Source organism: Ostrinia furnacalis, unplaced genomic scaffold, assembly GCF_004193835.3.
Source record: "Ostrinia furnacalis isolate ACB-3 unplaced genomic scaffold, ASM419383v2 OfSCF0519, whole genome shotgun sequence".
Classification (NCBI taxonomy): Eukaryota; Metazoa; Arthropoda; class Insecta; order Lepidoptera; family Crambidae; genus Ostrinia; species Ostrinia furnacalis.
The window spans coordinates 103693-127548 of record NW_021130758.1 but is presented as its reverse complement, the minus strand read 5'-3'; the positions used below and the strand labels follow the sequence as shown (position 1 = coordinate 127548).

The following is a 23856-nucleotide window of genomic DNA, read 5'->3' as shown; positions in this document are numbered from 1 at the left end:
TTGTGTGTTCTGTATTCATTACTGTGTGTATTATGTGTTTGCCTCAACTTTGGTTGCGCGACCTATAATACACACGGCGGCTGTGTCGCCAGTTTTTTAGGGTTCCGTAGCCAAAATGGCAAAAACGGAACCCTTATAGTTTCGTCATGTCCGTCTGTCCGTCTGTCCGTCTGTCCGTCTGTCCGTCTGTCCGTCTGTCCGTCTGTCACAGCCGATTTACTCGGAAACTATAAGTACTACAGTGATGAAATTTGATGGGAATATGTGTTGTATGAACCGCTACAAAATTATGACACTAAATAGTAAAAAAAAGAATTGGGGGTGGGGCCCCCCATACATGTAACTGAGGGATGAAAATTTTTTTTCGATGTACATACCCGTGTGGGGTATCAATGGAAAGGTCTTTTAAAATGATATAAAGTTTTCTAAAAAACATTTTTCTTAAAGTGAACGGTTTTTGAGATATCAGCTCTCAAAGTCGTAAAAAGTATGTCCCCCCCCCTCTATTTTTATAACTACGGGGTATAAAATTCTAAAAAAAATAGAGGTGATGCATGCTAATTAACTCTTTCAACGATTTTTGGTTTGATCAAAGTATCTCTTATAGTTTTTGAGATAGGTTGATTAAATTGACATAATAAGTTTATTATATTTGCTGCTACGGAACCCTTTGTGCGCGAGCCCGACTCGCACTTGGCCGGTTTTTTTATTTGAACTTGGCTGGACGCGCTGCCGCGTGACGACATTTTGTTGTTTCAGAGTAGAATTAGCTAGTTATAGTGCCACAGAAGTACCATCAGACATAATTATAAACAGTGTTCGAGGATATATATCAAGGGATATATATCTTGATATATATCGGATATATATCCGATATATATCAAGCCGGTTTTAATGATATATATCAACTTTTAAAATTTGTTACTGTATTTGTACTTTTTGACATAAGATTTTTATTTTTTTAGTGGAGTTTGTCGTATTTATAAGAAATTTTATGTTTTTGCTTTATTTGTCTGATTTTAAGTTTTAAAAACATTAAAAACATGTTTATGTAACACTTATGCAATAGTATTCATGAATAATACAATAAAATAATAGTATGGCTTTCATACAAAATTGATATACAACGTGTCCCAAAATTCAAGGATAAGCCGGCGCCGCAGGGTGGACATAGTCATGACTGCTTTAGGAAAAATAAGAAAAAAAATCTATCTCAATTATTTTTTAAGTTACACAATAAATTATGAAATTCGTCGAAAATTGACACCCCTAATGATATTTTACATTACCACGACTACAATTTTTCAAAAACTTCAGTTTTTTTGTTTGTATCGGCAACTTAAATAGTGCTGCTGTCCACCACAATTCTTAAAACCCTCAGAATCCTTGTAGTTTTTACACAAAAGTTAATCAAAATATGATATGTCCTTAAAATTTTGAACGATTTTTACTTACACTCGACTTTGACTCGTCGTTTTGTAAAAAAACAGTATGAACACTACTGCGGCAAGTTTTTTATAAAGTTGACGCAACTATCCAAGATTCCGAAATGGTATAATACTCTAAGAAAACTAGTCGCAAAAAAGATATGCGTACCATTTTTACAAGCATTTCGCTTGTAAGTTAGTATGAGATAAATCTTGCAACTGAATTTAAAACCAGTTCTCCTTAACCAATTAAGATNCGACGAGTCAAAGTCGAGTGTAAGTAAAAATTGTTCAAAATTTTAAGGAAATATCATATTTTGATTAACTTTTGTGTAAAAACTGCAAGGATTCTGAGGGTTTTAAGAATTGGGGTGGACAGCAGCACTACTTAAGTTGCCGATACAAACAAAAAAACTGAAGTATTTGAAAAATTGTAGTCGTGGTAATGTAAAATATCATAAGGGGTGTCAATTTTCGACGAATTTCATAATTTATTGTGTAACTTAAAAAATAATTGAGATAGATTTTTTTTCTTATTTTTCCTAAAGCAGTCATGACTAGGTCCACACTGCGGCGCCGGCTTATCCTTGAATTTTGGGACACGTTGTATATCAAAGTTGATATATATCTGATATATATCATAAATATCCGATATTTTGATATTTATAATAAATATCGGATATTTTCGAACCCTGATTATAAAGAATGAGGACGATCTACCTATACTAATTTTAAGAGGATAGATTTGATTGATTGTTTGTATTGAAACGCTCCGAATCTACTGGACCGATTTGAAAAAATATTTCAACACTAGACTCCTACATTAATTTCTACATTTACGAAATTCATTGGGTCAGCTAATAAAAAAAAAAGCATTCAGGTTTAACGTTAATGATATATTTTCAATCTGATAACTAATTCGGCTCCCCCAAAGATTAACCACCCGTTGACACAGATCCAATCATAGCCCAATTAATGTCTAGACACGCCCGCCCCAGCCAGACAGACAGACGCGAATCGATCGTTAACCCGAGGGTGCGCTGCATCCACGTAAGATGTTGCGTTGTCCAAGTGTACCTGTACGTACTGTCGAAGCGCCGCGCTTTTGACTTGTAACCATGTGTGTGACCATGATTCCCGCGTTTTTTTTAACATTCATGCGAGTTCATCTGTGAGTATTCAGCTATAAATCTATACTTATTATAAAGCTGAAGTTTGTTAGTTTAAACGCGCTTATCTCAGGAACTGCTGGACTGATTTCAAAATTCTTTCACCATTGGTTATGTACGTGATCCCTGAGTGCTATAGGCTATTAAGTACCTCGGGCGAAGCTGGGACGGACTGCTAGTATACTGATAGAAGAAAAATTGTTAATATCTTAAGTTTTATCTTTTGGAGATTGCATTTCGATAATCCGAACGGTTGATTTACTTTAAGCTTTATTTAGTGTTACGTCGTTGCTTTCTTAATAAAATAAAAAAGGGACACGTAAATAGTTGCAGCACTATCGTTCACATCACCATGAGTGTACCATCGCGAGCTCAATTTGTCATAAACATGTTTTTCTCCGCAGGTTCCAGTCATGGTCGAACAATGAGAAGAACCTGGCCATAGATGCGTTGATCAGCCGCTGTGCAGCCAGCAACGTGCGGTATATGATGGAGTCCATCGAGCCGCTGTTCCAGCGGGACTTCATCTCGCTGCTGCCTAAGGAGCTGGCGCTGGCTGTGCTGGGCTATCTCCAGCCGAAGGATCTGCTCAGGGCCGCGAGGACTTGCCGCTATTGGAGGTAAGTGGACTCCCACTTGAGTGTGATTCCGTTTAGAACTTTAGATTTTGCCGTGTGGTGTTGTGGAGTATTGAACTATATCCGTTCTTCCCGTGGATGTCGTTAGCGACTACAGGATAATGCAAACATCCGGCCTTTTACCTTTTAATTAGAGAGCGTTATCCTCCTGCAGTTAGACTAAATAATGATGATCACTTTGATTCTTTTAATTTTACAATTCAAAGTAATACTTGTCGCTTTTTCTACAATTTCGGTGCACCTTTAGAAAGTATAAGAAAGCCGACGCTAACTTAGACAGTTGCCTAAAATGTCACCAAACATATTATGTGTAGTGGTTCAAGGACGATATTATCATATTTCGAGACGAAAAATACTACTAAAGAGTTGTAGAAGGACAAAGGCCCCAACCCGGGCAGTGTTCTTGACACAGATATTAAAATACTGCGGAGGCGAAGGGGTGAGTAACATTATGTGCCCCTGAAAATATTCGGCTTATAAGGATGGAGTGGGACGAGATACGTTGTCCTGCGTAGTTCAAGGACTGCGGATTATGAAACGACCTAAATATTGGGATACAAAGGTTCGAACTATTGAGTTTCAATGGATTTTTGAACAGTTTCAATCGAGTTTTGAACTTAGTTTCGATTTGGAATGCATCGAACTCTTGAGTTTCAATTTCAATCTAGTTTCAGACTTTGTTTTCTGACTTCCTTTAGATTGATTAGGGCAATATTTCAAGGTCTTATCCCAAGTAGAGTTCAATTTCATATTGTTAGTAGTAGAATGCATTTACAGTCTAGATTCAAGCCTGTGATTGGTCTAAAGAAATTCTACTAATCAAATGCAATGATGCCGCAATTGAGAACCAATCGATTAAGTATTGTTTCATTACAAAAGTTTCTGACTGATTGAAAGACGAATCACTTGTTGAAGTGACCCTCATATAGAGATTTTGTCATTCTTCTTCTCAATTTTTTTTTATCCTTAGACATTTTACACTGCTCTTCTAGTCCCAAACTAAGCAAAGCTTGTACTATGGGTACTAGACAACGGATATAAACATACTTAAATACTTTTTTTTGTAAATACATACTTATTATACATAGAAAACACCCAGTCCAGTACAAACAAATATGTTCATGCACACAAATGTTTGTACTGTGCGGGAATCGAACCCGCTACCTCCGGAATAGTAGTCCGTTTCGAACCACTACACCAAACGGCCGACACCAATTACCAAGTACCATACATGCAAATATGTTAGACACGAGACAACTACACTCGGCGTCAAATAGATCGCATCTCCCGCGATAAACATTTTGAAACGAATGCTTCCCCACTTCCCACCAATATTGGTACCATTTCTAAACTTTATTTCATTAAAGGAAAGATTTTTACCACAAAAATGTGTCTTTAGAAGGATCCAGTGTCTCTTCTTAAAGCGACAGGTAGTTCCGCTTCTTGAGACAACTTTTATGGCTATAGAACTGTTAAATTGGGATTAATCGCTATCCATCTGTTAAAGATGACACGTGAGATCATTACTTTATAACCACAGAAATTGGTCTAATTGGTCCCAGACGAGAGCCCCAAGTGAGGTCTTTTTTCAAGTCACTTTTATGGTACCTGTTAATCTATACTTTAATATTATAAATGCGAAAGTAACTCTGTCTGTCTGTCTGTCTCGCTTTCACGCCTAAACCACTGAACCGATTTTGATGAAATTTGGCAGGGAGATAGTTTGAGTCCCGGGAAAGGACATAGGATAGTTTTATCCCGGTGTTTGAAACGGACGCGCGCGATAAAGATTTTCTGTGACAGACAAAATTCCACGCGGGCGAAGCCGCGGGTGGAAAGTTAGTTGTTTATAAAAAAATAATGTGTTTTTATTTAAGTTTATTTATTGGGCTTTCAAATAACACCAATATTGTTGGTGCACCAAGATTGTGTGACACATGTTTAAAGTTTGTAGCGGCAGAGGTGCGATTATTTGACGCCGAGTATACGCCACGTGGGGCGTCACAGCCGCCTGCGCCCCTGGCTAACCTTCAGACTTCCCGCCCCTACTGCTATCACGGGCTCCCACCTCTTTCCGTTCAGTCGCGTAATTGGAAGCTACTCGTGCGAACACGTAAACAAACTGTGTCATATTGTATACTAGGTATTTAATAACCTGGTGACACGAATCCCACGATACGGCTTATCCGTCAGTGCTATAAATAACAATTATTCTTCGAATGTACTAAGTATCTTGTTCTGAAGTAAGCAGGTTATTCTTTCGACTGAATATACTTATGTAGATACTTTATACGTAACCTATTATGACTGAATGAGATGCCCTATATCGCACCCTTAATAATATAGGGGCACAACTCAAAATTTTTGGTTTTTTACTTTTTGTANCACGTAATTGCTGGGTAAACGGTTTTGAATTTCTTTTGCCAAACGAACGGTGAAATCAATACAACATTTTCTAACAGTTGCAACTGTTTCAGATGGTAAATTGGCTTTAGCAACGTGGGACTCAAACAGATATCCTAGATGAGGTACTGGACTTAGGTGGTTATCAATTTTAATTGTCAAATAATCTTTTTCAGTTGTTGCGGAATTTGGTATCAATATTCTGTTGCAGACTGATCGCAATAGATTCATAAGTGAGGTTAATAATTTAACAGGATCTGTATGCTCTCCTTCGAAGATCTTGATTCCCATTTGTACGTCATTTAGAATACTTTTCAGGTATATGAAATACAAGCGATTAGTTTCGTCTTTGAACATTTGACTCAATAAATCAGCAGTGTAGCATTTATCTTTAGTAACTGAAAAATGTAACTTCAGCTCTTCCCACTGAGTTAAAATTCTGACAACAGTCGGTTCTATCGACAGCCAGCGAGTATCACAAACTTTGAGAATTTTAAGAGGTTCGTCACCGCAGTTAATGAGGCCGTATAGCTCCTTGTACTCATGCTGGCGCTTTGATGAGATTGAAAACCACTTGTAGGTTTCTCTTAACATAAATTCAACATGTTTTGGAATAGAGTTCTGTGATGCGTGACTGACGGCTAACTGTAGGGAATGGCAGATACATCTTATAAGGATTAAATGGGGTAGATTGTATTGCCTCTTAAGTATTTCGTATACGCTGTTATGACACCCTGTCATTACTGCAGCGTTATCAGTCCCGATCCCAACCAAATTTTTGAGAGATAAATTGTGCGATTGTACACACTTTACTAATGATGAGACAAGACCGTTGGCATCAGCTCGTTCTATAGGCTCCAGAGACAGAAAAGCAGATACGACAGAATTTTGTGACGTACTGTAATATCTCACGATAACGCCCATGAATTTGGTCACACTAATATCTGTAGATTCATCCAAAATCAGGCTATATTTTTGGCTACCAATATCTTTGACAAGGTTTTCTCTAAAATGGGGCGCTAAAACCTGGGTGATAATCTGAGTGCACTTTGTTCTATGCATTTTTATGTCAGCAGATTTTGAGTCTGCGAACGCATCTTTGCACACTTCTGTCAGATGGTCTATTTGAGAAATTGCACAGTGTTCAGTTATGTATAAAGCAAGCTTACCTTCAGCTTTTTGGGAATGTCTACCTACTTGTTTTAGAAGCAGGAGCAAAACATATTTTCTGATTTTTGGAAATTGATTCACATTTTTGTTTGTGTTTTTTGGTATCGGCATGTTTTCTTAAATCATTTAATTTTGCAAATATTTCACTGTGACAGAACGAGCAAAAAGCTTTAGTAGGATCAGTTAGGACAGGTTTTAACCACATTTTAAACTCTTCTTGTTGCTCCCATTCTGGTCTATACTTTTGAGCATATGTCTTCTTTTTTAAAGGAATTTCCATATCCACAATATGTTTCGAATATTAATTACGAAAATTGAACAAAGACACACAAAGACACTATGTAAAACAGGTTTGTTCTGCGAAAAAGTAACAATAGTCCGCTATTCCTTCCTTTCCTTTGACTAATGAAAGAATGAATGAATGACAAATGAACAGCTATAATTTGTGATTGAACGCACCTTGAGACCAAACAAAATTCTGGAAGGGAATTCCCCAAAAAACCGAATGGCATGTCTGTAGTGTTGCTAGCAGGTACACTTAAATTTGTACTAAAATTCTTTTGTATCGTGTTTTCATAGCGAAACAGTAGCTTGTTCTTTTATTCTAATTTCACTCAACTACCTATTGAAAGTTGGTAGTAAGTCAGCTTTGCAATCAAAATATCGCTAGAAGTCGCTAAATTATTTTTTGTCGCTAGATCCACAAAAAAAGTCGCTGAACACATTGAAAATCCGCTAGATCTAGCGACAAAGTCGCTAAAACGGCAACACTGGCGTCGATGAATCCAAAATGGGCATACGCATTCGTTGAGCGCTCGGCTCAGTATCCGCTGATGTCGTCTCATTCGCTCCCCCGCTGTTGACTGCGGGGTCGCGCAAGAAACCACTCGGATACCTTAACGCGCGGGGGCCACACTGCAGGCGATTTGAATTGCTCGAATAGCCTCTCGGGAACTCCAATTATAAATGCAGCATGTCGATCGGTCTTTAGTTGACGTTTCTCGACGTAGTAATCTTCACATTTTGTTATTTTATTTAGGTAACTTATTACCATCTCAGTACTTGTTTCAGGTTTGAATGACCAAGCTTTTTAGTTCTTTCTATCGTCTGTAGTAGTTCGTCTTCTTCACCTGTCCCAGTAATCACCTGTTTAGTTGATTTGCGATGCTTTCGCCGGGAATTTACAGGTTGCCATTTTTCTTGGTCGATCATCGATAGTGTGTTTGTATTACCGTCTGAGGGACCTGCCGGGCTATGTGAGGTACGAGGCGTCGTCGCTACAGTTCGGGCAGCCGACCGCTCTCGCTTATGAAGTGGGGCCGCACCTTTCGTTGCAACCCGTTCTTTACGCTGAGTCGCCCGGAGCGCCCGATCGCTGAGCTTCTGATGCGATGACGGTCCTTCCTTACTTACAGTTGTCTCACTCGCACTTGCACTCTCACGTCTAGCGGTTGACACGTTGACCGATACGTCTTTTTCACTCTTAGATTTTGTACAATAATCGTTCACCTTCGTTGACAGTATGTGGATTACCCTCTTCTGCTCAGTTATGGTGGCTGTATTGTTGTCAATAGTCTGTTGTTGACTATCAATTTTCTTGGTTAGCGCCTCAATTAGCGATGATTGTGTTGTTATCTTTGCAGCGAGCGTAGTCATCTTCTTTAGCAACTCACTGAACGCACTTTCTACGTTGAATTTCGACATTTTTCGCACTATTTTAAATGAAAATCACGGACACTGTGTTCTCGTGACCACGTCTGGGTGGGTAGTATAGTNATATTACAGACCTTCTAGAGCAGATACCGCGAAAACTATACAAGATATAGAAAAACTTGACAGTCTCACCTGTAGTAAATTAAATAAGCTTTTTTTGGTTCATAGTAGACATGTCATTAGGACACATAGTTTCCGAGGATTAAGCGAAAAACCAAAAAGTGGTACCTTTAAACCCCCCTCTTCCCGCCGGCTCAAGGGCTAAGGGCGGGGACTTTTGCTATGTTCACCTCCTAACTAGTCCAAATAAAGTCCCGAGGTCAGAAATTGTGTTCCAGGGATTTCTCTCTACACCGTCGTTAAAGCATTCATTGACTGGACTAATCTGCATTTAATGTGTCCTTTTTAGTGCCATTATTATGTATTTCGTTTAGTTTAACGAAGTCCCTGAACAGTAAAATGAAAAAATAAATGTAGATGGAATACGATCGATTCGATCCAGGCTATGAAATCTTTAAAACTATCCTCTTTAGTACTTTTTTACGGATTTCGTTTAGCTTGGGATGTATAAGCCTGACCAGGAACATAAAAACCCTGGCATAGAGGCGCGTCAATTGCATTTGATAGTGCAACACTGAGTACAGTCGTACCTGTGTTAAATTAATTGGCTAACTTTATGTATCAGGATTCAGGATTACGGGCTAATTTGATATTTTCATAAATTAACGAAAAAATATTATTATAGGTAACCTGGTTTAAATAAATTAAATGAAACCATCAATCGAGCTAGTAGGATTTATTTGATTAATAATGAATAATCAAATTCAGAACTTGAATATTCAACTGCAATGTCTGCTCATGAACGCATCAAACTCGGTATAGTAGTTGTTTCCCAATTCCATAAAATTCAACACTTAGAAAGTGACAAAATTTTTTAAAATAGGTAGTTGAAACAAACCATAGCTAATTTTCATAGTGGACTGTACTATACGATAAACATGTCAGTCAATTTGACAACCTTTGTCGGAAACATTATTCAATGAAAATATTGTTCGAATCCTTAGTATTCCTCTTCGACAAATACTTTACATAGCGCCTCTAGTCCCAAACTAAGCAAAGCTTGTAATTTAAACAAACATGGCAATGTATCATTCTGCTTGCTTATTGGCCGCTAAGCCCTTGGCCACCTCAGTAACCAATGACGGACGATTGTCACTCAACCACAAAGTACCGCGTAAATTAAAAGAAATTTTTTAATTAAAAATATTATCCAATAATATTTTTTGTTAGATCAAATATATTTTAAAGTTAAGTTATACATAGATCGAAATGTATTTATTAGGTGATCAATATTAAAAGGCAAACTTGATATAAAAATCATCAAATTAACAAATTTAAAGATCAATAACTAAAAAAGAGGATCAAATATTATTTTTGTATACCAAATATTAAAAGAGTATGTTAAACATAAATATTATGTTACCTTTAATGAAGATCATTCATAATTTATCCGTAGATCAACTAATATAGACCCAATAATTAATATAAGGACAAAATATAATAAAAAACATCATTTATTTTTAAAAGTGCACATACAAAAAAGATCAATTAGTTTTTAGAGGATCAAATAATATTGTCCCTTTCGCAAATACTGCTCAGATCTAGACAGCTTTCGAAACAATATGCGCCCACGCACATCCTGTATGCAGCCTGTTGAATCATTTACTATAGTCACTTGGATGAGTCTTAATTCAAAGCAGTGAGGTTTAGATTTGAATAGCGTTTGGTTAGTTGATTATAGGTTGATTCACTTGGTGCTTCTTTAGAAGTCAACTGTTAGCAGGTGCATAATTGTTTTTTCCTTCCGATGTGGCGCATGCGTCACAATGATCACCGTATGTATTATGATTGACACATTCTACTTCGTGAGTATCGTAACTTCTTGTTAGAAAATTTATTAGAACGTTTTACAGAGATTTTTTCTTTCAAATCGAGACTGAAACCTTTGAAAAAGAAGCTGACAAAAGTGACTGAGTTTCTGTGCTGCTTCTTCTCAGCACTGGCCCACTTATTGTCCCGGAGCACTGGTAGAGTTAATATTATACTTGGGAGTGGAAAAGAAGTGTATTTTATTTATCTACTTTTATTTATTTACAGTTGATAGTTAGAAAGTGATACAGTTGTAATAGTTTAGTATAATGTATCGTGTAATTGTGTTATTCATTACTTAATATTGTTACATGACTTAATTATTACTCGTAATTCAAATATTAATGTTTTAATTGTACTATTTGAAGTTCTTCAACACCTCCAATATTTATTTAGCATTTGTAATCATTTAGCAATACAAATTACTTTTTCCTTCATATCGCTTCCGCGCGTTATTTTCGATATTGGTTTTTATTTACAACAGTAGCGTTACAATGTTTATTTATTGTGTCGAATGGCTGATAACCCGAGATAACTGTTGGTTCCTCTCGCTTTGTTTTATTGGCTGGTGAATCATGCTCCATTTGTGTTCAAAAGAAATCGAAATCGTATTGTATATTATTTACCATTTACTATGTTAGGAAGGCTATACATTAAGGGCGACATCCCATTTTTGCAGGAACTGTTTTTTTCCAGCATCCCGTTTGCAGTGTCCCGCAAAATATCCCGATCCTTTCGAATTTGGAATTCGAATTTCACAGTCACACTTGTGTGTTCACACCACAGTTCAGTATGGATAATCTCGCAAAGCTGGATTGTGGTGGGATCGGGCTCTAAGTGGTATCAAACGGAATAAACCTTCTTTATTTCATGAACATTAATCTATCAGGTCCGTTTAAGTGTATAAGTAATGCCTTTTACAATAACCATCTACTCGCGTTTACTTTTACCAGCATTTGTGCAATGGTCTAAATCATTTGTTGCCGTATTACAAAACTTCATATCAGTTTGTCTTTCCAAGACACTAGCTCCAGTCTCTTTGCATCTATTCAGCTTTAGGCTATTTGTGTAACTATTACTAAACTGAAATTACGCCACTAACGGTTATTGAATCCACGGTTATAGTAATACGATAAAATGTCTAAGGATATTTAAGGATTTATTTATTTAATACGATACATAAAGTATGTTTTATGTGAAAACTAGCTTTTGCTTCATTTCGGTCAAGACTTTCATCACCATCATCATCAACAGCCCTTTACAGTCCACTGCTGGACTATGAGCCTCCTCCACTATAGTGGAGGGATTTGCCATAATCCCCACGCTTGGCAGGCGGGTTGGAGATCGCAGTTTAAAAGATTGATGTTTTTCAGAGAGCGCTGTTTGATGTGTAGTCCCTAAGTCGCCTCTTCCCTTCTATGATCTGAGGTCGCCTCTAACGACACCCGCGGGAAGAGTAGGCACACCAAGCCGTGTTGATGGCAGAGTAGAATTCATTTGGTCAAGCAAGACTCTATCCATCCATATTCTAAAGCCTATGTTAATCAGGGATAACGTAGAATTCTAAGAGTGAAAGATTTTTTCTAATTGATCCAAATCAATACAAACAAACAATAAAATATTTCGTCTTTATAATATTAGTGTAAATACGAGAATGTCGCCAGAATTCCTGGAGGCGCGCGCTCCCATATTCCAGAACCAGGCGTTATGCGGCGACTTCTTATATTGGAGCAGACTCGTCGGGTATGCAATGCACGACCAGTTTGGAATTGAAGTCCAGTTGGTTCCAGGAACTGTAGATGTGATACCAGTTGAATAACAGTTTTTATAGCAAAGTTACATTTTTAAACTTACGGCTAGTAAGAAAAATACAATATTTTAAACATAGTATAAAAGATAGTCGCTCCCGCTGTGCGCTTAGATTTTTAAACTACACAACGGATTTTAATGCAGTTTTTAGCAACAGATAGTGATTCTAGCTAGAGGAAGGTTTATTTATGCACTCGTGCGAAGCAGGGGCGGGTCGCTAGTAAAGTATCATATGTATAATCTAGTATCGTAAATAGCCTATAGTTACATAGTACTTGTTAGTCCCGTAGTTACCCAATACTTGGCAAGTAGAATATAAACTACAAATAGCATACTAAATTGTTTTGGAATAAATCCATGACATCAAACGAAGAGTCATGTATTCTGTGTCACAACTATAACTCAGTGAACAAATACTATCATTATCATGTAAATACGTTAATGGGGATGTTGCCTGGGTTTAAAAGCAAGAGTTTTAATTAGTCCGTCAGTTAACTTATCAAAAAATACTCTACACGTNAGCCAATTATGTAAAAAACCGCGATCCGCCGATTGGTTTTTTGGCTTTTCCCAAAAAACTGAATTTTGGAGTTGTGCCCATTCATTATTAAGGGTGCGATATGATCTATGATTTTTTCTATTCATTGATTTTAGGCAATCACACTACGATTATTTGCTTTAAACCCGCGCGGGAAATAGTCTCACGCCCTTCGTGGTCTACGCCTGTTCATGAACTCAAATCGATACACTGACCTGTAATAAAGATACTTGCTTTTGATATATCAGTTAGTGATTATCATTTCCATGTATGTCTATGTATCAAGTTGATCGTATCGCCCTCACGATGACGTACCGGTGTCTATATCGTAAGGAGAGCCCGTTGTCATTTGGTCACAGTAACATCAGTCACTGTAAATGAAATATCATATTGCATGATTAGCACATACAAGTAAACACTCTATCACACACAACATGGCGTTTATATTCGAAAAATTAAACGGTTGCCGACCGGTAGATATTGTGCATTGTTAACGGACACCAAACAAAGGTCCAAAAGCAAAGCAGTCTTGAAAGTCTTCGAAATGCCGTGGACATTGTCCACGCGACAATAGAAGTTCACAGTATCAATATATCATAGCCAATGATGTTTACGTTGATAGATTTTTGCGAAATGGTCTTTTTTGTAGGTCATTCAGTGAATAGTATGAAAGTGTAGTAGTTGGACATTGAGGAATGCAATTGAAAGAATATATCGACAAACTACTCGATATTGAATGGTTTTTGAGGATAATTTAGTACATAAAGAAAGTCTTTGTTCTTTTCGTATGTCTTTTTAAAATAACACACACACCACTTCCTGCATCTAATATTGATATATGAAAATTATTCAATACGGTTCACGAATTGGATTTGAATGCAAATACACTCCAGACTGCTTGAGCAAGATTTTTTAAACGTATCACGTTTAATTTTTTGCGATTGATCACTGGCATTTTTCAGTGATATAGCTTTGCACCAACATAGGAACAAATTCAAATTCAAAAAATTTCGATTGACATAATAGCTCTTAAAATGCAATCCTCTCATTGGTTTGGTTATGGTTATTTATTTATACCTTATTTGTTCCTTTGGCTATCAATGGCAATAGGAACTTCAATTGTACGTCTCATTTAAACACTTACTGATTCAAAAGCGATCCAATACCACGGTTACTTGAAAAGTTTCAGGGCTAAAATAAAGAGTTGTGTCTTGATATTGTCGGTGAAACCACAGAATAATAAGTACTACGTACAGAAGTTTTACTTCGCGAAGGTATTTAAAAAAATGTATGCTCAATGTAATTAACAATATGGTGTAATTTAGTCTGTCTCAAGAGTCAAGCACCATTTTGTTGACAAACGTCAGTGATCGGCACTGCGCCGAAGCTATAGGGCTGACTTCGGTAAAATGATGTGACGTGAGGTGCCAAACTGCGGAAAATGGCGGAGGAAATACTTGATTTAGCATGAATTATCATGAATAATATTAATTACTTATTTATCTCTCAGTGTCTTGAGGCAACTTAAAAAAGTACATTCTTTGTTTTTATTATTATTTAGGCAGTTAAATACTGCACAGTATTTAGTACACCATTTTCTTTATTTTCTTCCATCATACACATGCGAATACGCGTGCGTGAGTCAATGTTCGCTCGTATGTGAGGCCTTGTCGAATAGTATCCTGTAGGTGGGCCACCGTGCGTGTTTTGTTTTCGATGTAAACTCGCGGAGATGAACAGGCCTGGTGAAACCTATCGGGTGCATCACAACAGTTAACTCGTATAATGTAATGGTCATCCTTTCCCCAGGTTCCTAGCTGACGACAACCTGCTTTGGAAGGAACAGTGCCGCCGGATTGGCATCACCACGCTGAAGAAGATGCCTCGATCGCTCCCGCGGTGCGCCAGTCCTTGGAAGGCTGCTTATATGCGTCACTACCTGATCGAGAACAATTGGCTGCACAAGTCAGTCGCCAGCCCCATCGTGATGCGAGGACACGATGACCACGTCATCACTTGCCTCCAGTTCTACGGGAACCGCATTCTTAGTGGAAGCGATGACACCACGCTGAAAGTCTGGTCCGCTGTCACTGGCAAGGTAAAATCTCTTTTATAAATTTACTTTTTCTCCGATTAATTCTGGACTATTTGTGTATTACTACGAGGGCGGCACTGAAAATTTCGGGAATCAAGGAAGTGAAACAAAAATACTATTTAAAAATGTATTTATTGCTTTTTAAAGTATTCTCCGCGAAATTAGACACATTTTTCCATACACGAAACCAATCATTGAAGCAACCATTCCATTCGGAAGTTTGGGTCTCCAAAATGGCCGTTTTGTAGGCGTCCACAGCTTCTTCAGGTGATGAAAATCTCTGACCACGCAATTTATTCTTTATTTTAGGGAAAGTATAGAAATCATTAGGGCTTAGGTCGGGGCTGTACGGCGGATGGTCCAATAATTCTATGGTTTCTTGCTCTAAAAACTCTTTTGTTCTGTGCGCGGTGTGAGAACTCGCATTGTCGTGATGGAGGATGATGCGGCGGTTGCAGTTCTCTTTACGGAGTTCAGAAACGACCTGTGGCAAACAAATGCTAGCATACCATTCTGCATTAACCGTTCTTTGTCCCCCAAGAGGAATAGTCGCAACATGGCCGGTTTTGGAGACAAACGTGGCCACCATTTTTTTTGCAACACTCCGTGAACGAACAATTTTTGTTGGCTTTAACTCATTTTCGAACACCCAAACTCGTGACTGGTTTTTTGTTTCGGGTTCGTACGCGTATATCCAGGATTCGTCACCTGATACGATGTTGTATACAGCATTTGAGGATCCTACGTGTAATCTTTCGAGAGTTCTGACGCACCAAGTAACGCGAGCCGCTTTTTGCTCTTCACGGAGCGAATGCGGTATCTATGGGGAAAACAACTTTTTTACACCTAATTGTTCATGCAAGATTATTTGTATTTGACTCATGCCAATGTCTAAAGTTGCCTGAATTTCGCGGTATGTCACATGTCGATCTACTTCAATCAGCTTACGCACAGCATCAACGTTTTCTTGGGTGACTACAGTTTTGGACGACCTTGACGGGGATCATCACTGAGCTTGACACGTCCACGTTGAAATTCAGCAAACCAGCGATAAATTGTGGTTTTGGATGGGGCTTCATTACCAAATGCAGAAATCATCCGGTCAACACACTGTTTTTGTGTTAAACCACTTCAAAAGTCATAATATATCATCGCTCTTGAATTTTCTCGAGTCAATTCCATTTTCTCAACGACTAAACAAGTTTGACAAGACCTTGTGATACGACCGAGAATCTTTTTTTAAATAAATAAATGGTATACGATTTTTAAAACCCTAGAGTTTGCAATTAAATAGATTTTAATATGACAGGAACAGTGGAAATATTCCATTCCCGATACTTTTAGTGCAGCCCTCGTATCAGGTCCCATCAGCGTAGATTATAATCTTTGATGTGCTCATTTTTTAATCATGGGGTTTGGCTGGAAATACGCGACGAATACATGACGCCGATAGATGAATGTTATAGCGAAACATTTCTTTGGCTCATTTCTTAAAATCAAAATCTTAGGAGATCGTACTTTACGTATTGTTTTTATTTTTTTGTAGTAGAATAGTAGTAAAGGCCAGACCAGGCAAAATGCAGAGTAAAAAGCTTGGAACACGATTTTTGACGTAGCTTTGTTTCAACTAGTTAGGAGGTGAACATATCCGCCCGAACCCTTTGAGTCGGGGAAAGTGGAGTCTTGAAGGTCCCATTTTTAGGGTTCCGTAGCCAAAATGGCAAAAACGGAACCCTTATAGTTTCGTCATGTCCGTCTGTCCGTCTGTCCGTCTGTCCGTCTGTCCGTCTGTCCGTCTGACCGTCTGTCACAGCCGATTTACTCGGAAACTATAAGTACTACAGTGATGAAATTTGATGGGAATATGTGTTGTATGAACCGCTACAAAATTATGACACTAAATAGTAAAAAAAAGAATTGGGGGTGGGGCCCCCCATACATGTAACTGAGGGATGAAAATTTTTTTTCGATGTACATACCCGTGTGGGGTATCAATGGAAAGGTCTTTTAAAATGATATAAAGTTTTCTAAAAAACATTTTTCTTAAAGTGAACGGTTTTTGAGATATCAGCTCTCAAAGTCGTAAAAAGTATGTCCCCCCCCCTCTATTTTTATAACTACGGGGTATAAAATTCTAAAAAAAATAGAGGTGATGCATGCTAATTAACTCTTTCAACGATTTTTGGTTTGATCAAAGTATCTCTTATAGTTTTTGAGATAGGTTGATTAAATTGACATAATAAGTTTATTATATTTGCTGCTACGGAACCCTTTGTGCGCGAGCCCGACTCGCACTTGGCCGGTTTTTCGGTACTATAACTATACAAACATGTCTACTTCTACTTTTTGTGCCAGTTGCTTCCATTTAGCAACAGCGCACATTGGGCGAAAATCGCAGCGACAAGCTGATATGTACATGAAATTGACAATCGCGACGACTTGTCGCCCAGTGTGCGCTGTCACTTAAGGTTCTTAACGTTTATTCTTTCCATAGTGCCTCCGTACATTGGTGGGTCACTCTGGCGGGGTCTGGTCCTCGCAGATGGTGGGCGATCTGGTGATCAGCGGTTCCACGGATCGCACACTACGCGTCTGGAACGCCAAGTCCGGACAGTGCCTCAAAGTTCTCGCCGGACACACGTCGACTGTCCGCTGCATGCACCTCTATCAAAACAGGTGAGCCACGCACGGTTTATGCACGACGACGTTCGTTTGTTTCTTGACGCTACGCTGACCTGCAAAACTTGAGAACAGATTTAAAATAAAAAACATTTTATAGCAAATCTCATCAGCTTTCTTCGAAACTGTAGTAAATTAGTAATCTCTTTTTCTAGTACTTTCTATTTCTAAAGTATATCTTGGGTACTTAAAAAGTTATTTCAACTTTAAAATGGTGATACTTGCTTACTTTTGCAGGGCAGTGTATGTGTATGACGGTATTTACAGGCCTAGTGCGCATACATGAATCAATGATTGAGGCATGGGACAGGCATGGGTGGATTATGATTGACGTCACAAAAAAGCCCTCGCGTGTCGCTCCCATCAGTTTTGCGCTAGACTTGTTTAGATTGTTTTATAGCAGTTTTGTCTACGACAGTCAAATTGCATTACGTACTTTATACAGTGTGAGTCACGTTAAAGTATACATATGAAAATAGATGAAACTAGACCTATTTTTATCGACAAAAAAGAGGTCAAAAATTTTTTGAGATAATTTTAATTTTTTTATAGAATTTTTTTTCTTCCAATTACTTATTGTAAAGAAAACGTAATAACTTTTAAACTAAGGGTTATATTCTGATAAAATAAAAACAGTAATAATGCTAAATAACAGGCGATACTAAAAAAATACATAAAATACACAAAAAAGGCCAACAAATAATAAAAAATAATAATTTTTGAAAAAAATCTGCTTTTAAATTCGTGTTTTTTTGGTTATTTGATAAATTTCTCCAAAAAATGCCCCTATAACCGGTGGTTTTTATTACTTCGTATCATTCTCTATCGTATTACCTTCGTAAAACCAAAAATCGCATGTCTCTATCTCTATCACAACGTTTGCAATGATCGTTTGAACTAAGCCTCTCCGGGCGCGCCATTCAACGCTTCGTTAACAACGAAACTGAAAATGCTTCTAGATTTGTAATTTTGATAAAGACAAATTAGATTTCAAATAAAAACAAAAGATTTCGAAGTAAAATAAGCATTTTAGTTAAAATTAAAATTTTCTCTACCTGTAGCGGAGAATAATGTTGTGGCAGGCCTTTGTTCAAACGATCATAGCAAATGTTGTGATAGGGATAGAGACATGCAATTTTTGGTTTTACAAAGATAATACGATAGAGAGTAATACAAAGTAATAAAAACTACCTGTTATAGGGGCATTTTTTGGAGAAATTTATCAAATAACCAAAAAAACACGAATTTAAAAGCAGATTTTTTTCAAAAAGCATCATTTTTTATTATTTGTTGGCATTTTTTGTGTATTTTATGTATTTTTTTAGTATCGCCTGTTATTTAGCATTATTACTGTTTTTATTTTATCAGGATATACCGCTTAGTTTAAAAGTTACTACGTTTTCTTTACAATAAGTACTTGGAAGAAAAAAAGGTCTATAAAATTTTTTAAAAAAATCTCAAAAAAATTTTTACCTCTTTTTTGTCGATAAAAGTAGGTCTAGTTTCATCTATTTTCATATGTACACTTTAACGTGACTCACACTGTATAGGTTGCTTTTACTTGATAGGTAGGCAAGAAATTACACTAGTAGCTGTTTTTGTAAATGTTTATCTTCTTATTCATATAAACTAAGAGCCATGTAGTAGTGTCAACTGAAACTGTTTTTCTCTTTTTATCACAGTGACATCAACGTTTAACAGAAAATAACAAAGCAATCATTAGTTTACTTTTTATTAAAGCACTTAACTTTTTATGAATAAGTAGAATCATTGCCTGTCCGTTAATTTTTTAATCAGCTACGGAATGGAAATTTAGTTTAGTAATTACGGATAACCTATTATTCTTTTCCTTGCACCTGCACGCACAACAAAACGTTTTTCCACACAGTGTTTGAACAACAATGCTTGCGTAACTCAGCTTTGTCAATACGTTGATAGCGAGACAGCTCAGTTATCTTATTTGCGAATTATATTGCCCAACTCGATAGCCAGTTGTATCATTTGTTTTTATCCTGCTTTACGGCGAATTGTTTACTTTTGCTTAGCGAATGATAATGGCGTTGTTTATTGCCCACGATAATGCGAAGCCTTGGCCCCGACCGCCCACATGGTGGCAAACGACCATGCTACAGTTGCGCGGTCTCATGGTTCAAATTATAGAATTTTGTTGAACATGAAATTAACCAGTACCACCATACTCGTATCATCAAAAACAACGGCACTGTCTTACTTGGTCGTTTTGGCCGGGTTTTCAAAGTATTACTTGTATGTATTGCTTGCGATGCTTGGCTAAGGTGCATAAGCGAATGTTCTTTAGTTCGTGCTGGTTGCATCTGGGTCTTAGTTTGTAGTTACATCATTCCAGTACTCCGTTTTTAATTAGGGTCAGTAAACTGATATTAGAATTAGACAATATCAATGAAATTGTAATACTTAATTTTATTTTGGTTTCTAAAAGTCATGGAAAGTTTTAAGTGTCAAGTGAAATCAGTTTTCTAACACCAATTTAAAACTGCTTGTAGACAATGCAACATTCGATACTGTCTCTAGAGGCACTGGTTATCATAAAGTATTGTTAGCGCATGACACGTTTAGGTATTCATCGAAACATGAATGTGAAAGCTTCAGTGCAAAACTGATAACCTTATCGTGTTGCCGTGCAAAGACGTAACCGTCCGGTTGTTTCAGGGTGGTGTCCGGATCCCGCGACGCTACGCTGCGCGTCTGGTCAATCCCGGACGGGCGCTGCCTGCGCGTGCTCGTCGGACACCTGGCCGCCGTCCGGTGCGTGCAGTACGACGGAAAAGTGGTGGTGTCCGGAGCCTATGACTACTTCGTGAAGGTCTGGAATCCAGAGACTGGAGAGTGCCTGCATACTCTCGCCGGACACACCAACAGGGTGTATAGTCTTCAGGTATGGATATAAACCTAGTTATGTATATTTCATTCACATTACAAAGGTAGCAGAAAGGCGTTGGACGCAGGCCGCTACCAACCGGTCAACATGGAAATCATTGGAGGAGGCCTATGTTCAGCAGTGGACGTCCTGTGGCCGAATGATGATGATGAGATACATTGCACGGATGATTCAGGATCGAAGGGCTAGAAAGACTTGGAGTGGAGATCCTGGAATGACACCTGCGGCAGAGGAAGACCACCTAAAAGATGAACAGATGACATCCGGCAATAAGCTGTTACAACAACAAACGGATACAAGTGGCTGGGGACAGAAGTTGGTGGAAGGTTAAGAGGAGGCCTAAGTTCGAAAACGACCCCTAAGGCTGATATAGATAGATAGATGTCGATTTTAATGTAACTGAACTTATTTGAACTGAATAATTTATTTATAAGAATTTATGTGATACCAGGGGTTAGCCACTGCTAAAGAGCAAAAAAATGAAATACGACGAGAACGGTTGACTTCATTATACGGTACGTTGACCTAACACATGGCAAACGCGCGGGAAAATTGACACGTTAGATCAGTGTTACCAAGATACAAAAATAGTGAGTCTAACGAGACGATTCTTCTATCGGCACGTTACGTGCGTTCGTAATTGTCTGTGGTTAGAAATATTATCCATTATCTGTATTTTAATTTGGCATTTTGTATCCGCAGTTTGATGGCATACACGTAGTGAGCGGATCCCTGGATACTTCCATCCGTGTTTGGGACGTGGAATCGGGACAGCTGAAGCATACGCTGACGGGCCATCAGTCCCTGACTTCGGGCATGGAGCTGCATTCCAACATACTGGTGTCAGGCAACGCCGATTCCACCGTCAAGGTGTGGGACATCACTACAGGACACTGCTTGCATACACTGTCTGGTGAGTTGAGAATGATTTCTATGTAACAACATGGTGGGTATGAAAAAAGATTGGTTATAAATTTTTTAGCATTTGATATTTGTGAGCGGCAAGAGTATGTAGAAAGGTTGTCTTGTGTGGTTACATGTCTACTTATCTTTTGGATCTTACTAGTTCTTCGAGTCTGGGATATGAATGTCTATTTATAATTTCTTTGTTAAATCTGTGTATTATGGTTGACGGATGTAGTCTAGTATAGTCTATTTGCAGATTGTGACTAGTCGGAGACATTTTATTATCTAAGAGTAGGCGCACACCGTTGATTTTTAGTTGGCCGATAGTTGTGCCCGATTTTAAATTGTATGAAGAATTGGCCAAATCGAATCGGCGTAGTGTGCGCACTCCCATACATGCCCATACTGATCAACTGCCCGACTAAACTATCGGCCGACGAAAAATCAACGGTGCGCGCCTACTCTAAGCCATGATTCTGGCGTATAGTAAGTGAATTGGTTTAAATATGTACCAAAGTTCCTTCCTTACCAAGTTTTCTAGCTTGTTACAAAAGGAACACTACAACAAATTCCAAGATCCTACAATATTGCTGAATCTAACCACCGATTTCTCCACCAGGTCCCAACAAGCACGAATCAGCGGTGACGTGCCTGCAGTCGAGCAACCGCTTCGTGATCACGTCGTCGGACGACGGCACCGTCAAGCTGTGGGACCTGCGCACCGGCGAGTTCATCCGCAACCTCGTCAAGCTCAGCTCGGGCGGCACCGGCGGCGTCGTCTGGCGCATCCGGGCTTCCGCCACCAAGCTCATCTGCGCCGTCGGCTCCCGCAACGGCACCGAGGAGACCAAGCTCCTCGTGCTCGACTTCGACGTGCCCGGCGCGTGCCGCAAGTGCGACGAATAGCATCGACTCAACCGGCGCCTCCTGCGTCGATACGCGAACCTCTACGCGCCGTGGCATTGCTGAAACTCGCGCTTGCAAGTGGGCTGGTGCGACTGTGGCCGCAGACAACTCACAGTCGTGTTTCCCACCCGCGACCCTCCCGAGCCAGACGCGCTGACGCTGTTCCACCAGATCAGGCAGCGGGCGATGCTGAAGCACCGCCAGCGCGCCGAGCAGCCGGCGCCGGATGAGCGCCCGCCTGAACCACAAGCTCAGGCGTAAGCGACAGCCTTCACTAGAGCAGACGTGTGACATTTGCCAAGCGATTTCTTACTATTGACATAATTCAATGAAGATTTTCGCGAATGAAAGATCCGCTAGATGGCGGGACGTGGATGTGGGGTCGGACTGTTGCGTGATTGGTGGATTTTGACATATCTGTCAATGTCATGTCAAAAATAACCAATCATGCAGCATTTGGACCTACCTCGCGTCTACGTATTGCCATCTGGCGGATTTTTCATACGCGAAAACCCTCATTACCATTTGACAAATCCAAAAATTTATTTATGTTGATATCAATTAATTTATACTCGATTCAAATTGAAATTGACGCAAACACACTATAATTTTTGATTTATGTTAGTTTGTTCTGTTTGTCGTTTCGTGTAATTTTAATTTTATGTATGCGATCTGTTGATTTTATTACAATAAACGATGTTTGCGAGGTTTCAATGTGGCGCGAGTAGATGTAAGTCGGCGATCCGCTCGGGCTCGGTCACACGCCTGGTCGCTCGGCTCGGGCCGGCCCACAACGCAAGCGATCCACAAGCGGCAGGCGCCAGCGACAGCGAGTACTAGTGGAACCCACAAACCACCCACCGCTCCGCTGGTACGACGTGAAAGTGAAAGGACACATTGACATTTTAATAATTATAGTAATCTGTATATCAAAGTGCATCAGCAATTAATTAATCTAATAATGAACACAATTAATAACGAACATTCGAATACCAATAGTTATAGTGTTATTGAAATTTGTTCTGTAGATAGAATGGTGGCTACCGACCATCTCGCATTGCCAAATTTCTGTAACGAGTCTTAAGCTCCATTATTCCAAAGAATTTATGAAACAATTGGACTTAGCTTATAAGTTTAATATTTTAAGGTGCCTTCAACGACTTGTGTTATTATAATTCATATCTTTTGTATTCCAATAAACATTTTATCATCTTGACATGTGTAATGTTTCGTATTTTATATGGCGATTATAATTGACATTATTATTATCTGATGTTTCTTGGAGTTTATATTATAATTTGATTGGATTATTCACTATTTGTATTGTCCATTAGAGCATAATCACTCGTTGCCGTGTGACTTTTATACTATAAATATTGTGTAATAATAAATAATCACTGTGTTGAATGATGTACTGTATTCACATGGTCTTGTATACATTTTGAAGTTTATCGCGTCGGAGCGATTTAGCGTCTTAAACGATAAGTATTGATAACCTGTTGACAATATTACTATTTATGTGTTCCGAGACTCTATTTCGAGTAGCGGTGATTTAGC

At 38.6% G+C, this 23856-nt stretch overlaps 1 protein-coding gene across 3 annotated transcripts in view; it reads left to right on the top strand.

Annotated features, from left to right (window-relative positions):
- The window catches only part of ago (F-box and WD-40 domain protein 7), a 28313-nt gene extending 5604 nt beyond the window's left edge, over nt 1-22709 (top strand). For 2 of the 3 annotated variants that reach the window (XM_028322801.1, XM_028322800.1), the window contains exons 7-12: nt 3001-3216; nt 14606-14894; nt 17386-17567; nt 20259-20484; nt 21190-21400; nt 22013-22299. In XM_028322801.1, coding sequence (XP_028178602.1) covers nt 3001-3216; nt 14606-14894; nt 17386-17567; nt 20259-20484; nt 21190-21400; nt 22013-22299 — 1411 coding nt within the window. Of the gene's footprint in view, nt 1-3000; nt 3217-14605; nt 14895-17385; nt 17568-20258; nt 20485-21189; nt 21401-22012 lie in introns of all 3 variants that reach the window. The other variant, XM_028322799.1, reaches the window with a different exon arrangement.
- The last annotated feature ends 1147 nt before the right edge of the window (nt 22710-23856 follow it).